This window comes from Erythranthe guttata, chromosome 3 (assembly GCF_056151865.1).
Source record: "Erythranthe guttata isolate IM_541 chromosome 3, IM_541, whole genome shotgun sequence".
Classification (NCBI taxonomy): domain Eukaryota; kingdom Viridiplantae; phylum Streptophyta; class Magnoliopsida; order Lamiales; family Phrymaceae; genus Erythranthe; species Erythranthe guttata.
Genome location: NC_142535.1, coordinates 17,253,536 through 17,270,150, shown reverse-complemented (window position 1 = coordinate 17,270,150; position 16,615 = coordinate 17,253,536). Strand labels below are relative to the sequence as shown.

General features: G+C 35.4%; 4 protein-coding genes across 9 annotated transcripts in view; 2 read left to right on the top strand and 2 right to left on the bottom strand.

Moving 5' to 3' along the window:
* Positions 1-2,048: 2,048 nt before the first annotated feature.
* LOC105963436 (uncharacterized) lies at positions 2,049-2,567 on the top strand. Its single transcript, XM_012987840.2, has one exon. The coding sequence runs from the start codon at positions 2,049-2,051 to the stop codon at positions 2,565-2,567; it is 519 nt and encodes a 172-aa protein (XP_012843294.2).
* A 501-nt stretch (positions 2,568-3,068) lies between these two features.
* LOC105963395 (sequence-specific DNA binding transcription factor) lies at positions 3,069-5,843 on the top strand. The gene is made up of 5 exons (XM_012987789.2): positions 3,069-3,285; positions 3,476-3,605; positions 4,464-4,664; positions 4,872-5,039; positions 5,158-5,843. Exons 1-5 carry the CDS (start codon positions 3,152-3,154, stop codon positions 5,608-5,610), a joined length of 1,086 nt encoding a protein of 361 aa, XP_012843243.1. The 5' UTR covers positions 3,069-3,151; the 3' UTR covers positions 5,611-5,843.
* Positions 5,844-6,171: 328 nt separating this feature from the next.
* LOC105963394 (transcriptional corepressor SEUSS) lies at positions 6,172-12,358 on the bottom strand. 6 transcript variants are annotated; one of them, XR_016030418.1, is made up of 12 exons: positions 11,795-12,201; positions 11,121-11,270; positions 10,043-11,017; positions 9,796-9,915; positions 9,280-9,328; positions 8,785-8,999; positions 8,627-8,695; positions 8,377-8,477; positions 8,186-8,279; positions 7,829-7,898; positions 6,589-7,627; positions 6,172-6,499 (listed from the first exon to the last, which is right to left on the bottom strand). XR_016030418.1 is itself a non-coding variant. In XM_088815812.1 (11 exons), the coding sequence occupies exons 3-11, from the start codon at positions 10,994-10,996 to the stop codon at positions 6,690-6,692; spliced, it is 2,610 nt and encodes an 869-aa protein (XP_088671938.1). In that variant the 5' UTR covers positions 10,997-11,017; positions 11,121-11,270; positions 11,795-12,212; the 3' UTR covers positions 6,172-6,689. The 6 variants fall into 6 exon arrangements, 3 of the variants coding, with proteins under 3 accessions (XP_088671938.1, XP_012843241.2, XP_088671939.1); XR_001173275.2 differs by having other exon boundaries at positions 10,043-11,270; positions 11,795-12,358; XR_016030419.1 differs by lacking the exon at positions 11,121-11,270 and having other exon boundaries at positions 11,795-12,179.
* Positions 12,359-14,787: 2,429 nt separating this feature from the next.
* Positions 14,788-16,615, bottom strand: part of LOC105963393 (bidirectional sugar transporter SWEET1) — a 31,264-nt gene continuing 29,436 nt past the window's right edge. The window contains exons 2-7 of the mRNA XM_088815809.1: positions 16,471-16,583; positions 16,335-16,371; positions 16,002-16,097; positions 15,597-15,876; positions 15,298-15,417; positions 14,788-15,191 (exon numbers count right to left, since the gene is read on the bottom strand). Coding sequence (XP_088671935.1) covers positions 15,024-15,191; positions 15,298-15,417; positions 15,597-15,876; positions 16,002-16,097; positions 16,335-16,371; positions 16,471-16,507 — 738 coding nt within the window. The 5' untranslated portion in view covers positions 16,508-16,583 and the 3' untranslated portion in view covers positions 14,788-15,023. The remainder of the gene's footprint in view (positions 15,192-15,297; positions 15,418-15,596; positions 15,877-16,001; positions 16,098-16,334; positions 16,372-16,470; positions 16,584-16,615) is intronic.

Below are 16,615 nucleotides of genomic sequence, written 5' to 3'. Positions count from 1 at the left end.
TTTATTATATTTTTCTATTGTTCAATTTGGTAAATGTATATTTGTATATAGTATACTGGGGAAGAAAAATATAAATACATGATAATTAAATCGTATTAAAAAAAATTGGTTCTAAAATTTAAATTACCAAAATAACATCAATCTTCCTACAAATATGATTATTCTGGGTGGATTATGATTTTGCTAGCTGATTTGCAAATCGAAAATCATTAGACCAAAAAAGACTGAAAACTAGGAAATGAAAAAAAAATTAATTATAAATTCTAAAAAGATTAAAAGTATGTCATTGGAGTTTTTTTATTGCACCATCGAATTTTTAATTTTATATATAAATAAATAAAGATATATAAAGATACTTGAACGAATGTGCAATTTCAAATAGGCCTCTCCAGCCCAATATAAAATAAAGTAAAATCTGAAGGCCCTAAATACAAAGAAATGTTAGCCCATTAAAGCCGGCCCAGTTTCAGCTAACTTTTCCAGTATTTAACATTTCCTCCCCAAACACTTTTGTGTATATTATATAAAAGTAATGAAACAAAACTTATACATATATCACAAGAGTTTTTTAAATATGATGATATAAATTTAATATATTAAATTATATGCTAATATCCAAAATAAATTATACAGAATTCTAAAATAATATGTGTCCAATAAAAGTCTTTAATCAAAATTTAAAACTATACAAGTTTTGAATTTAACACATTAAGACTACGGGTGTGAACGAGCCGAACTCGGTTGTTTTGACAGGCTCGAGCTCATCGAATATTTTTTTTTTAATTATTAATTTTTTGTTACTAAAAATTATTTATATTATAATAAACAAAATTACAAAATAAGTAATGAACTGTAATTATATATTTTTAAAATTTTATATGTTTTTATATAATATATATTATTTAAATAAAAAATAGTAGATAAAAAATAAATAACAAGAAGGCTCGTGAGCCGGCTCGTGAGTTCATGAAAAACTAAGTAAAGGCACGAGCTCAACTTGTCAGAAAGCTCGAGCTCGAGTTCGAGCCGGCTCATCTCGTCTACCACCCCTACGGCCTAGGTACTCGACGAGCTCGGAGATGGCCATTGGAGAAGAAAATCTTAGGATAATTTCCATAAATAAATAAGGAAAATACGTAAATTAGGATTGATGATTAATCAACCTATGTAAATCTCGAACGAATAAAAAGATCATAAATTAAAAAATAGCCATATACGATTCTTTATATAAACGAATATGTAAAAACCTAACGGATAGGTTTTTTGTCACATCAATAAATATTATACTCCCTCTTTAATATATTTTTCAGTCACTTGTTTATCTTCGTCAGCTTTAAGGTGGTGTTTGCAAATGCATTTAGAAATAAATTGTGAATTTTTTTTCTCATATAATCTAGTTTTAGGTGTTTGTAAAACAAACTTTTGTTTTTGCTTCTCTTAAAATAAGCTGCTTTAAGCTACAATTTTAAAAGCTCCCATGTACCTGCTTTTTTTATTTTAGTTAATTTTCCAGCTAATTTGCAACTACCCCCAACTTTTAGAAATAATCACTTAATTACAATTTAACTCACAACCGTAACTTCTACTTTTAAATAAGTTTTTGCAAACACCACCTAAATCTTGTATCGGGTGAGCTGTTTGACGATCGAGTGAGTTGCATTGAACAAAATTATGAAGAACATAATATAGTCAATCAAAACTTTATATGCATTAAACGAAATACCATATTAGTAGAATCATTTAATTTATGAACATAAATATACATTCAACCAAATAAAAATCAGATTCTCACAAAATTAACGTAAGATTAATGTCATCCAAGCACCAATCTTGGCACGACAATTAATCACAACCTTAAATTCAAAATTACTACTAGAATATTATGCTCACAATATAATATACATTTATTCATATCAACAAAAATATTAAATCAAGATTACACCTACCATATATAAATATAATTCCACCTCTCTATTTAAAACCGCAACAAACACATCATATTTTCTCAAGCACAAAACCTTAAAAAAAAAATATAATAGAAAAAAAACATGAACAAATTTTGTTGCATTGTCCCATTCTTCTTGGTTGTCACCTCATACCTAATCACCCCTTCACTAAGTGATCAAACACAAGATTTCATCAGCCAAATTTGTCGTACGGTCTCGGATCCCGGTTTTTGTTTCGATCAACTCAACAAGAATCTTCCGTCACCGCAGACGGATCTTCCCGGTCTCACAAGACTCACCACTGGCCTGGCCCTAGCATTCGCAAGGGACACGGAAACGTTCTTTCAGAGAGTTAAAGAACACGAAGAGAACGCGGGCTTGAAGAAACTCTACGAGTTCTGCGAAAGTAAATACCATAGTACAGTGGGGTTTATGCAAGGCGCGAAATACGATGCCGACAGGGCGGATTTCGTATCAATGGTGAATCTTCTGCAGTTGTGTGGTCCGCCGGTTATTGAGTGCCAAACTGCACTAGGTGATATTATTTACGCGGTGCGTTCGAAGAACGCGCATATGAGGACTTTCATCTCCATGGGATTGAAAGAAGGAACTCTTCTGTAGAAGCAAAATTTAATTTGCTTTGGAGTATTTTTTTTATAATATATTTTAAATGTTTTTGGGCATTGGAATGATGTTATTTAATTTTCTAATAAATAAATAATTAATTTTGATCTGTTATTATTTTTCTTTCTATTGTTCAATTTGGTAATGTATATTTGTATGTATAGTATATACTAATGCTAGCATCTTTTTCATGTGTGATGCATGGGGTAATATTGCAAAAAGGAAGAAAATTTACATACATGATAATTAAATTGTATTAAAAATATTAGATTACATAATATTAAAATATTTTATATATAAACTAAAGACTGGAAAAAAGGAAATGAAAATATAATAACAATTAATTTAAAAAAAATAATATGTTATTTCAAATGGGCCTTCCAGCCCAATATAAAATAAAGTAAAAGCTGAAGGCCCTAAATGCAAAGAAATATTAGCCCATTAAAGCAGGCCCAGTTTCGGATAACTTTTTCAGTATTTAACATTTCCTCCCCAAACACTTTCGTTAATTCCACAACAAAGCCACCTTACACCGCCACCACTACCTGCCGCCGCCTCCGCCGCCGCACAGAAGCAGAGAGATGTCGAAGACGCTTGTGCAGCCGATAGGACAGAAGAGGCTTACGAACGTGGCAGTGGTTCGCCTTAAGAAGCACGGCAACCGATTCGAAATCGCTTGCTATAAGAACAAAGTTCTCTCATGGCGCTCCGGCGTGTACGTATATACATATATATTAGATTATATTTTTACTCTAGTTTTACAATCAAATTTAAATTACACTGGAAGATTAAATTGGGCGTGACTGTAATTTTAATCGAAGGATAGGGTTTTAGCTTTTTTTTTTTTTTAATTGATTAAGGTTTTGGGGGTGATGTAGTGATATTTATGACATTTGAATGCGCAGGGAGAAAGATTTGGATGAAGTGTTGCAGTCTCAGACTGTTTACTCCAATGTTTCGAAAGGTGTTCTCGCTAAATCGAAAGAATTAGTGGCGGCGTTTGGGATGGATGATCAATCCAAAATATGTTTGGAGGTTTGTTATTCGATTTTATGTTTCTATAAACAAATTAAATGTGGCTGGTTATTCATCTTGTTTAAAATGGCACCATGGTTTCGTAACATTAGTTGCGTTAGATGACGTTGGTTAATGTGCATAGTTTATCATATCAGATAGAATAATAAATCGATATGTTTGGAAAGAAGGTGGAATAATAATGTGATTTGAGTTCCATGAAGCGGTGTTACGACTTACGACGAGTCGATTTTTTTCATACCATACCAATTTTTGTGATTCAACCAGTCAGTTTCTTCGTCACTATATTTGATTTAGACTTGGAATGAAATAAATAAATAAATAAATAGGAGTTGTTTGATGAACTGAAACAGGGAAAGATGTTTTGTTACAGATCATAAGATCCGAGAAACTGTGATTAGAATCATTGTGGAAACCAGGAGGCAGTTCTGTAATAAAATGATTGATCAGGATAATCTCTCGTATCTTATCGTAAAAACTGCGATGCACAATTGTTCTAGTAAAAAAGGTTGAGGTGGTAAGGTTGGGCACGTGTTATATGTCCACCATTTGACCTAGCGATAATTACATAAACTAGTAGGTGATAACCTCTCTTATGTACTTACGCAAATGAAGATTTTAGGTTTTATTCGTTAGCTTCTGATAATGTATTTGTGAATGGGTATAAAATCCTGGAATTGGCTGCTGGTTGTGGTTCAAACTAAGATTTTAGGTTTTATTATTATTTACTATGAAGTGAGAAGTTATCGATTTCATATTCCATTACATAACTTCTGCATGAAACATTAGCTTCTTAAAAGATGGAAAGACTACTGCAGATGCACGTGTTGAAAGAGTCGTATGCTTTCCCTATTGCAGATTTTAGAGAAAGGAGAGCTACAAGTTGCAGGGAAGGAGAGGGAGTCACAATTATCTAGTCAATTTAGGGATATTGCAACTATAATCATGCAGAAGACTATTAATCCTGAAACTCAACGACCGTATACCATAAGCATGATTGAGCGACTAATGCACGATATACACTTTGCTGTTGACCCAAATAGCAGCTCAAAGAAACAGGTAACTTTCATTTATTACAGATACGCAATTGCTAAATTTCACTATATCACATTGCTCGTGTTTCAACTCTTTCGATCTTCGACATGGCCCCGCTGTCTTTATCAATTGTCTTTTTTACTTGCTATCTTCTTTTCTTTCAGTTTTGAAAATGTATACCTATCATTGCGGTTCCTATATTGCTAATAAAATCCCAAAATACTTTCACAGGCATTAGATGTTATCCGCGAGCTTCAGAAGCACTTCCCCATCAAACGGTCCCCTATGAGACTGAAATTAACTGTACCTGAACAGAACATGCCATCTCTCTTGGAGAAGATCACTGAGTGGAATTCCACCGTCGTTTCAAAAGACGAATCTGGAAATCAGCTATCTGTTGTAAGTCTAATACCTTGGCCGAAAAAAATTATTAGTTAAACTCTGTTCTTTCTTCTCGTATTTATACGTATGTGCTTACACAATCCCGTTAACTAAATTTAATCCCTGTTTGTGTCAGATATGTGAACTGGATCCTAGTATTTTCCGTGACTGTGATGCTTTGGTAAGAAACCTGCAAGGGAGACTAGACATCGTGGCAGTGAATGTGCATGTCGGTAGTGAGACACACATGGACCATTACGGTGATTTGGAAGACGAACCATTGAGCGTACAGAAGGAACCTGTGGGGCCCGTTGCACAACTGAGTGAGAAATTGGAGAAGCAAGTTGTTATTTCTGCCAAAGAAGGGACTTCTTCTCATGGAGGAGATGTAGTAAAACAGCAAAAGTGCAGCACTTGCGATGCGTTTGTCGGTGACGCTAAACAGTACAGAGAGCACTTTAAGAGCGAATGGCACAAGCATAATCTCAGACGCAAGACCAGACAGCTCTCTCCTCTTACTGCTGAAGAGTGCATGTCTGACTTGGATATTGCCGACTCAAAAGCTGATTTGAAGAATTATTCCTTTTGACTGTTTCTAAGGATATGTATTTATCTCCCGTTTTGTGCTTGTGATCCGTTTCTCTATTTAATCGGCCAGAGTTTTCTTCACACTAAACATTACAACTTGGAAAAACTTGTTAATCTGTAGACGAGCGTTAATTACTGTGTACATCTCTAGTCCTGTGCAGTACTTGATGTGCTTGTATTCGGTTGAGGTTTCTCTCTGGGTTCAAGCAGTTTATTTAATATTTTGTTGATTGATCCCTTTTCCTTGCTATACGGTTGGAGTTGCTCGTTTTAAACGTGTGTGCTAAGTAGCAAAATGTGATGTATTCACAGGAAACTTCACCATCTTTTGTTGCTAGTCATTATTCTATATAAATTATTGCATCACATAATCAATCTACCGAGCACCTTAGTTTTTCGTAGTATATGATTTTACCATTACATACACTTATTTGTATGTTTGGATGCAACTGATAAGAAATCACAGCACACAACCCATTGATTGCTGGCATGACAAATTGGTCCTAGAGATACGAACAAAGGCCGTCGCCCAGTGTCTTACTCAATAAAAAACACATTGAAATTGGGAAGAAAAAAAACGAATGTGATTAATGTGATTGAAGTTGATGTCCACACCATTAGAATAATGTACATTACAACCTATAGGAAGCAGTTTCTGCAACTTGTAAGAGATGAGGATTATAGGAATCAGACAAGTAAAAATTAAACTCTAGCAACCCCTGATAATTCTACAACAAATTTGGCTTAAAAGGCAATCCAGACTATATACACTCAAGTACTCGGAAAATCTAGAAGCAGGTTTGTGTCCACGAGAGGGTCTTGGCAGAAAAGAGAAAATTTACGGTCAGCTATGTCGATCCTGCAAGTTTCCCTCAAAACAGTAAAGCCATCTGTAACAAACCAGCTGAAATTTTAGTAACGAAAAATTTATGATAATCTAAGATTCCTATGAAGAAACACTATGCCTCGTGCCATTTACCCTTTTCTCGTTTTCCAATGGGAATTACTCTCTCTTGATTTTCTACGCTGCACAAACAGCTACAACTTAAACAGGCCAAAACCCCATTAGATAAAAACCGATCAGGGAGATGTCTTCCAATCGAAATGAAGGTCGCTGAAACCATTGACCGCTCCAAGACCGCTAAGAAGTGGGTTGCCCAAATCTTGCTGCTGCTCTCGTGGCATTGCCATACCTACTCCTCGGGCCCCACTCATAGGCATAGAGTTATTACCAAGGGCCGCTCGAATCCCATTTGCCATAGCTGATTGTCCAATCCCATTGTTGTTCATTGTCCTGAAGCCTGAACCACCAAAACCAGGGTTGCCGTTCGCCACTCCATTCCCTACAAGAACATTGCTCCCGTTCATACCGCCATTACCAACAGGTTTTACGTCACCACCCATAGTCATCATACCACTCCCACCAAGCTGCGATGACATCATCATCTCGTGTATAATTTTCTGGACAGAGCTTTGCGAATCATTTGCATCTGCATCGCCTGAGGTAGAAGGTTGATGCATTGAGATATTTGGTGAATTAGCTGAGTTCATTTGAGCTCCACCTGATAAACTACCGTGCGAAGTTTGTTGTGGATTGTTTGACGAGGATGGTGTTGGGGATTGGAAAGGGGAAGAAGCGGGTTGAGTTTGCGGCACTGGACTTCTAGAAGAAGCTGGAGATGGCATCGGAACGTTATTATTACCTCCATAAGGGCTGTTTGAATTAGACATAGGGTTTTGCTGTCGGGAGTTGATTGAGTTTTGATGAAGCAGACCAACAATGGGGTTGTTAGATGAAGTTGTGGGTATAGAGTTCATAGTGTTGTTATTAACACTTGGCATGCCATTATTGGAGGCAAGTTGTGTGGCTGCAGCCTGGACAGGATTATCGTTGTTTGAAGTTTGAGCCACTCTTTGTTGCTGCTGCTGCTGCTGCTGTAGCTGACCCTCGGCTTGTTGGGGTTGACTTTGAAATCCGGGCGAAGGATTTGTTTTTTGAGTAAATTTGGTCAAGCTCTCTGAAAAAAAAAAGGCCCACCATAACTTAGTACATAAAGACTTCCCTCAAATGAAGTAGTGTTGATGAGACAACATTAATCACAATCGATACCGAATCCTAAGCACTTCTGATTACGTCAAATATCGGTATAGATAGCAACTCACAGAATGACATCAAATAGGACAAGTATGTAAATGACAGGCATGATAATGAAGCTTACCCATTGGGCCTGTTCCAGTTTCACGGCTATAATCAATAAGATCTTTCATGCTATTCACCACCTCTGATATCTGCAATTTTAACAATAAAAGATGTATAACAAATCTTTCATGCTATATAGGTTATCGTGTATGTGATACTGTACTAAGCAAATGTCATGTACAAGAACATTAAAAGGTAATGAAAAAAAAATAGTCATTGATGCCGGGGCCCGCTGGTCGCATTATATCATCAGTATCCATATGCAAGAGTTTGGGTGCTGCTCGATGATTAAAAGGATTTCCACTTGTTCAAACAGAGAAGCATACATTTTTTTTATTTTCAGTAAATTACGCAAATCCACCAAGTAAATTGTTACCTGCAAGCACCGCACATATCTCTTTGTATATCCCAAATCATTTACTAATGGAACTTCCAACGCTTTGGCCAATTGACGAGCTGAGGCAACAAACCTGGAAAAGCATAGAATCAAAACATTTTATGTAATACTAACCACCAAAAAATGAATAGAATAAATACCAAACAGGCACACAGGTAGCTAATACTCACATATTGCAGTTAGTTTGCAGTTCAGAAACAGATGTAGCAGGTGAGGCATTTTGAGTAGCAGCAGCCTGGCATTTTTGGGCAGCAGCACCAAGTTGGCCAACCTGTAGTTTAGAATAAAAGAAGTGAGATATGCAATGCACATAAATGTAAGGAGACACTGTCCTTGCTTTGCCCAACTAAAAGTTTTATTCCAAAAGCAAAATTTGAAAATACAACTGCATTTGAAAATATAACTTGTAGATTAGTTAACCTGGGGTATCAGCAATCTCCTAGGAATAAGTTCTTCATGACGACGAGCACAAAACTCCCATGAGCATATCTGACAAATTATTCCGAAAGCAAGAGAGTAAGCTTAAGCAATTCTAAGTATTAAACAACAAAAAGAATAGCCAATAGCTATTGTTTAACCTTAAGATCAGGTGAGAACACAATCCGAAGCTGACCATCTCGAACAACACGAAGTTGCTCAAAGACGCTTTCCTGTATGGCTTTTGCATAGTCCAAAACAATTTGCCCCGATGTATTTTGATACTCTCGAGGCATGTCAACGTAAAGTAGTTCTTCCAAAGTACCACTTTCATATTTTATTTTGAAGAGTCTGGGCAGTACCTCAGCAGTTGCCTCTGAACAGTTCATACAAAATAGTGTTAAATGCATAACAAATCCTTTTTTTTTCCCTTTTTTCACATATCTATGTTTTGTTTTTTAGGGTGTTTGGGAGGTGAGGAGCGGATATGACATGCTGAAATGGGTGCCTGAAAAAGGCACCACATCACTGCATGTGATACCATAATAACCACACAAAGAAATAAAGGAAGTGAACAACACAAAGGCAAACAAGAAACTGTAGACACAGCGAGAAATTGATACAGATAATGTAGCAAAACACGAAAGGAAACGCACCAAATCCACGACCAGGTTTGCGATTGCATATTTCACAGTGCCAAACATCCTGCATACATTGCCAAGTGAGAGCATTGCATTGGGTGATAAACAAATCTCAAAAGCTTCAAAAGAACTATAACATAAATTTTAATAGACCTCTATCCATCATTGAGTTAGTTTGAGACTATTTTATTCAAAGCAGCGTTATTAAATTAATACTTGACTTTTCAAAATATTTGGATAGAATACACATTATAACCACTATAATTTGGATGTCTTACAGATGCAAAATTGCCAAAAAAATCAATTCAACTACTCAAAGGGTTAGACATTTTGACTAGTAATGCAGCCAACTGAAATAAATTCAGTAGGATTTTTTTGTTAAAGAGCCAGGCTAAGCCTATTTTGAATTACCAAAATAATTTCATTCATACAAAACCTATAGTAATTGTTAGAGTACCAATAATGGCATAAACTGGGCCAGGAGAGTCCTGGCAGAAGTCCATCCATTATTGAGTCTGTAATCCAACAGACCTGTGGGAAAACTCCGTTCGTTTGGCGACCACTTCCGTACATCGAGACACACCACTTTTTCTTGGCATTAGGTGCAAAATATTCAGCTACAAACTTCCTCCAGTACTCAATATTATTGTCCTACAAAAATAATAAAATAAAGCGACGCAAATATCTCGCATTAGTAAGCATAACCCAAGGTGCTCACTAAAGAGAAGTTCTTTCCTAGGGGAAAAAAAAAAAAACTTATTCAGTATCAGAATCTTACTTCAGGTCTATGCTGTTGCTGGTACATGTAATGCGTTAGCCTCCGCGCGCACATTCCAGGTTCATAAACGGGTTTTACAGGAGACCTAATAGGTAAATTCTGCTGTTGAAACTGTGGTTGAAGTGGGGATCTTTGTTGAGGCATGGCTTTCAATAGTTGCTGTTGTTGAAGTTGTTGCATAAGCCGTTGTTGACTCAAAATATGTGCCGCTGTAGCACCCTGAGGGGACTGCCTTGACAGGAGGTGCTGTTGCTGTTGTTGCTGATGTAAGAACAAAGAAGGGTCCGAATGCTGGGGTTCCATTTTGACAGGACCTAAGCCTCTCATACTCTGTAACTGCTGGGATTCCAATTTCACCGAACCAAGAGTCCGCAAAGCTTGTAGCTGATGTGGTGATTGCTCACTGGTCCCCTGTGGCTCCATCTTAACAGGGCCGACACCTCCTAATCCAGCTCGCATTGCTTGAAATTGCTGCTGCTGTTGTTGGGAATTGTTCGGAAAAGAAAACTGCTGATTATGTTGAAAATTCTGAGGATCGATTTGTTGAGATTGTTGCTGGTCACCGTTAGAGAACTGTTGTTGACCTTGATTTTGACCAGACGAATTTTGGTTGGCTGAGATTGACGGAGACATATAAGATGATGACGGGTGATTAAACCCCATCCCTCCCCCGACGCTAGAAAGTGGATCGGACTCTGCCCCACCATTAATAAACGCTCTCTGTGAGCTCCCAGGATTTTGGCCTCCATTACCAAACGACTGATGGAGCAAAGATGAAACATTTGGAACATTACCGAGCATATTCATGTTACTATACTGATTGCGAGGCGACGCCAACGATGAAAATGCATTCTGCGAAGGCATTCCATTTCCACCCCCTTGACCACCCAACATCCCAGAATTTGATCTCGGCTGGCCTCCACTAAGCGGTGTGTGGGGCCCTTGTGGTACCATTTTTATTCAAGAATCGACACACTGTAAATTACAAGACTCTTATTACACCAAGGATTGAACTCCCTAAATAAAACATTAATCTCAAACTTTCACAAAACTACAAAAACGCTACAAAATCACTAACAGTGGACATGCATGAGGGTTGCGCTGGTGTTTTTCCAAAATAGAATCGAAATCTGTGACATAAGAGATGCCAACTTTATCTCTAGAAATCCTAACTTTTATCTTATCCAATAATCAACCCACAATATTTCACACCCTGCCCTACCAATCCCTGCGTAAAATAGTAAATTAAAGTCAGGTTTCTCGTCTTCATTTCATAACATCATGCAGACAGCATAAATCCATTTACAAAAAAGAACTGAGCAAAACAGGAAACGAGGAAAACATCGGCAGAAACAAAATCTTGAGGAATGAGACTACAAGGGGGAAAAACAGAAGTGGACTCTTTTACTTCAATAAATTAAATTAAATATATTAGAAAATAAATGAGAAAACTAATCATCAGAAATAATTACTTTACTTGCCAAAAAAAAATAAGAAACACCGGAATTTAATAACACTAAAGAAGCAAAAAAACGGAAGCAGATAACTCGATTGAACCCTAACCCTAGTTAGGAAAGGGCAAAAACACTCGATCTACAGCTGAAACCAATCGGTACTACACATACATAATAGAACATTGAATCTCAAACACACACGCATACGGCATAACCACGTGAAAAGTATTTTAACAACAAAAAATTAAAAAATAAAAATAAAAATAAATCAAATTACGAAGAGCACTAAGATACTTACACGAGTGTAGAGATTTCGAGCTGCTCTGTTCAGTCCACGAAATAGTAATTACTATTCAATTGAACTTCAAATAAAAAACACTTCTTTTTAAGCATCAATTAATCAAATAATTGAATTAATTCGCCCTCGTAATCAACCAAAAACCGAGATCTTTCGAAGAAAAAGTCTTCCTGCAGATTAACGACGGTGTTATTGAGCACAGATTTTTTTTTTTAGAGAGAGAAAGATGAATAGAGAAGAGATAGAGAGAGAAAGTGTGTGCTTTCTGGGGATTTTATTGCGGACGTCAAATTTGCATTAGATCGGATTGAATTCTTTTCTCTCTCTCTCTCTCTCTTCTGATTTCATTCTTTCTTCTTCAACTTTTCTCTCACTAGAGTCTATCAAAGTCAAAACTTCTTCTTCTCTCTTTAAACACGCATATTTAATTATTTATTTATTTATTTATGGATACATTATTTTTATATTTTTATAATTGTTATCATGTATGTATGTGTATGTATGTATGTATGTATGTATGTATGTATGTGTCTGATTTGATTTTAGATTGTGGTGATGAAGAATGTGAATAAATTACAGGCTGTACAGCTCACCATATTTTTGCCTATCTGGATTTGACATCGGCCTCCTGTTTATTTACCAAAGTGCCACCGCATGCGTTTTCTTTTATTCAGCTTCATTATTAAGGTCTGTTTGCTTACTAAGATACAATTAGTTAAGATAAATTTAAATAATCTAATAAAAATATAATTATTTCATTGGACATTCGGACATCAAATAAAATAAGTCTCTAAAAGACAAGGCAAGACAAAATAATATATGGGGGTCTCTCGGCAAATTATTGGGATATCAAACATAAAAAATAAAAAACCAACTACTTACTTATTAATGGTTAATCTTCTCAACCAAACGAGGCGTTAATAATACATCGAGTATTCTAACACGTCAGTTTTCACCTCATTTACGAAAATAGACATTAGATCGACATTTGCCGCAGAAGATAAAGGAAAATCATATTTAATACATATGTATTGATTTAACTTTTTTCTTCTTTCAATAATGGCAAATTAATTAGTGTTTGTTGAAAATGTTCGCATTTACGAAATCAAAAATTATTTTGACAATTTTAAAATGCATAAATTTAATTTGAGAAATGAATAAAAAGGGTGTACATATAATAAAAGGAAAAAAACAACAAGGGCAAACAAGTAATTTAACATATTGTCTATATTTACTTTACGCAAAGTAATGACATGATACGGCTGGCTGGAAAGCCATTGGATTATTATAGAAAAACCCTAACCACACACTCTATATATCAAATTAATTATTATAAAAAAATCCCAGTTAATACACGTGGCAATTATGTCATGCCATGGGATGATGGGCATACATAAGCACTATATATCCATTATGTTTACATTCCGTTAACATAGCATCGAGTTGCTGTTAAGACCTTTGACGGAAAAGCACGGTCCGTTAAGATATATTCATTTTTTATTTATTTTGTAAAATACTACGGGAACAGAGTTCGAAAAAGAATTAACGGCTGTTAGAAGAGTGATGACATTTGGGATAACGGCCCTGCACCTTAACGGATTCTAAAGAAGATTCTCTCTCTCTCTCTCTCTCTCACACACAAACACACACTTAAATGTGTGATTAGGTGTCAATTTCTCCACATTCTAAAGATGCCCCCCAGTTTCGTCATTTACTTAATTTTGTTTTTATTTATTTTTAGTAATAATTATAATTTGTGTGATTCCAGCACATAAACCCCAAATATTCATTCAATTCACGAGGCAAATAAAAAATATAAATAAACTAATCAGGGGTTTTTTCGTAAATAGTCTTTAACTCAGGGAGGTAGTTGCAATTTACTATTTACAAATTTTATTTTATAGTTAGATTCGGAAAATGGAGTTGTCATTTATTTACAAATTATAGCAATATATCATTGCTCCCAAATATTTATAAGAATAATCATGATTAATTAAATAATTAAAGTTTTATTTAATAATAATATAGTCTCACTGTAGGCCCTAGGAAAATAATATATATGGGGGCCCACTATTTCCTGGGTTATTTATAGCCCAAATAATTATTGCTAAATGCTATAACTACTGATCAGTCACATACATTCCTCATTAATATGTGTTTAATGTGTTTTATGAAATGAAATTCGAGATATAATAACAAATACAATAAGAAAATATAAATTGTGTACAACAAAAAATCAAAAATAATATTGCATGTTATTGGGCCGAAAGTTTGGCCCAAAGTTAACCAACTAAATTTATATTACAGTAATTTACAATCACCCCCTGAGGTAAAGTCAAATTACGAAAACCCCCCTCATGTTTAGGTAATTACAACCACACCACTCAACTATTAATTTTCTTACACGTCGACCTTGTGGAGTCAAATTCAACAGAAATCTTCTACATTCGGTGGAAATGTTCTCTAGTTTGTACTCGTTTTGTGCAAAATTACAGTTTCTGATGTACCTCAATTTGATATTTACAAGTCAAGAGACACATCTTATTCACATACATATATTTAGACACATCTTGTTTCAAAATGCGGAGCTCGAATGTGGTAAAACGGGTACAACCTGGATAATATTCCACATAATCTAGAAGATTTTTTAAATTTGGCACCGCAAGGGTGAACGTGTAAGAATATTCATAGTTGAAGGGTGGTTGTATTTATCCAAACATAAGGGGTATTTTCGTAATTTAACCTTAGTCAGGGGAATATTCATAGTTGAAGGATGGTTGTATTTATCCAAACATAATGGGTATTTTCGTAATTTAACCTTAGTCAGGGGATGGCATAAATTATCCTACAATTTATAACTAATAATATGTTAATTTTATTTTTTTAACTTCACAAGACTAATAATCATTAATAATTAATATAACCTAAGCCAATTCCTTAACAATATCAATTTGCAATGAAACATTCACTAACATGCAAAAGTGACAAAAATATTCAAGAAAAGCCAAAGCATTTATCTTCATCAACCATTGAATTATACAGGAAAATTGACAAAATTATTATTCTACTAACAAGTCACAAGTAAGCATATGAACTGGGAAAACATCAAATTTACCACAGAAAAGATATACGAAAAGACAAGTTCAAATTCGAACACAACGAACAAACGAAGAATCAGAATCCGCGGGTTAAAGCTATCCCTGTAACCAAACACGTTTTTTTTTTCGAACTAGACTTGTTCATCTTGTTTCTGTTGCTCGGTTTTGCCGTTGCCAATCTTATCCATCTCCACCGATTCTTCACCTGTCGGTTTCTTGATCTCCCCTTTGTTTTTTCTGTATATCGCGTAAAGTATCAGCTGCACCGCCCCTAATCCACACCCGAACCCATTCGGAATCTGCCCAAAAACAACAAAAAGATTGCATTTTTATATACTAAATAGTGAATTTCCCCATGATTATTCGACGAAAATTAAACGACGAAAGAAAACGTAAACAACTTACAGCAACAAAAGGGTCCTTCCCAAGTAGGCCAAACACAAACCAGGAAGTACCACACAGAAACACAAACAGTGATAGGAAAAATGGCATGAACTCCACGCTTTTCGTCTTGATCACCAACCGCTGCATTTTCATTTTTTTTAATTAATTAAATTAATATTCACCGAACAAACAAGATTCTTGCTTACATCTCAACTCACCCTTTTCAATTACGATCACAACTCATACGATTAGATAAAAAAAAAAAAAAAAAAAAAAAAGCAGAGGACTAATCGAAAGGAAGGGATGAATTAAGAACGTACGATGATTGTCAACGGTGAGCCGTACATAACGATCGAGAAGATAGTAGTTACAACACCGCAGAAGAGCTTCCTCCCATTTCCGTGGAGAACTAACAGAGAAACCAACACGACAGTTCCGAAAATAGTAAGGACGACACTCAGCAGTCCAAGCATTTTCGCCTTCTCCTTTTTCGGTGCAAAAACGAGAAATACTATCACGTAAACGGATTCTATAACAGCGCCAGTCCCGTTTATTGTCGACACGAGCAGGTTATTCGGTGACACAAAGGGCAGCCCATACCTATCCAATTATTAAAAAAAAAACATAAAAATCAAGAATTAATTGGAACAATAGTTTGCACTTTGCAAGAATTGGAGAAATTTTTAATTAGTAAATTATTATTTAAATAAAGAATTGATTAATACCAAGCAGAGAGAAGGCAGTTGAGCAAGGTCATGACATATGGGATTCCAGAGAATTGCTGAGTGGACTTGTTCATCACAATTCTTTTGAATGTTATCCTAATTAATCAAGAACACAATTTCATACTGTAAATATCATTTAAAATTTAAAAAAAAAATTAAAAAATTAAAATATATAAAAAAAAAAAAAAAATACTACAAAATGACCATCAAACTGCAATCTCTACACTAAAATGGTAACTCCATTTTTTAACTTTCTACACGTTCCGAAAACTTATAAACACACACACACACACACACACTAATTGTTTTCATGAGATTGAGAAGAAGGCTTACAATGGCGCCAAGAAAAGGAACAGAGCAGAAGCATTTCCTGTAAAAACAGAAAAAACATATTACAGAGAGAGAGAGAGAGAGAGAGAGAGAGAGAGAGAGAGAGAACTCAAGAAATTAGGGGAAAAGGAAAACCCACCAAAAATGCCGAAAACAAAGTGCAGCACATTCTCCATGCCTTCAACAAATCAGTGTGTAACGTAAGAACCCTAATCAAAAACCAGATAAAAATCGAATCTTTTTCACCCCCTTCTCTCTCTCTCTCTCTACTCTCTCTCTACACT

What these genes read in the sequence shown, in the direction of transcription:
- LOC105963394 (XM_012987787.2), bottom strand. Translation starts at nt 10,996, where the DNA reads ATGGTACCACAAGGGCCCCACACACCGCTTAGTGGAGGCCAGCCGAGA. An exon ending in AGCAACAGCATAGACCTGAA is followed by an intron (nt 9,916 to 10,042) that starts GTAAGATTCTGA and finishes TTATTTTTGTAG; the next exon opens with GACAATAATATTGAGTACTG. An exon ending in CAAACCTGGTCGTGGATTTG is followed by an intron (nt 9,000 to 9,279) that starts GTGCGTTTCCTT and finishes TGAACTGTTCAG; the next exon opens with AGGCAACTGCTGAGGTACTG.
- LOC105963395 (XM_012987789.2), top strand. Translation starts at nt 3,152, where the DNA reads ATGTCGAAGACGCTTGTGCAGCCGATAGGACAGAAGAGGCTTACGAAC. An exon ending in CTCTCATGGCGCTCCGGCGT is followed by an intron (nt 3,286 to 3,475) that starts GTACGTATATAC and finishes TTGAATGCGCAG; the next exon opens with GGAGAAAGATTTGGATGAAG. An exon ending in AATCCAAAATATGTTTGGAG is followed by an intron (nt 3,606 to 4,463) that starts GTTTGTTATTCG and finishes TCCCTATTGCAG; the next exon opens with ATTTTAGAGAAAGGAGAGCT.
- LOC105963436 (XM_012987840.2), top strand. Translation starts at nt 2,049, where the DNA reads ATGAACAAATTTTGTTGCATTGTCCCATTCTTCTTGGTTGTCACCTCA.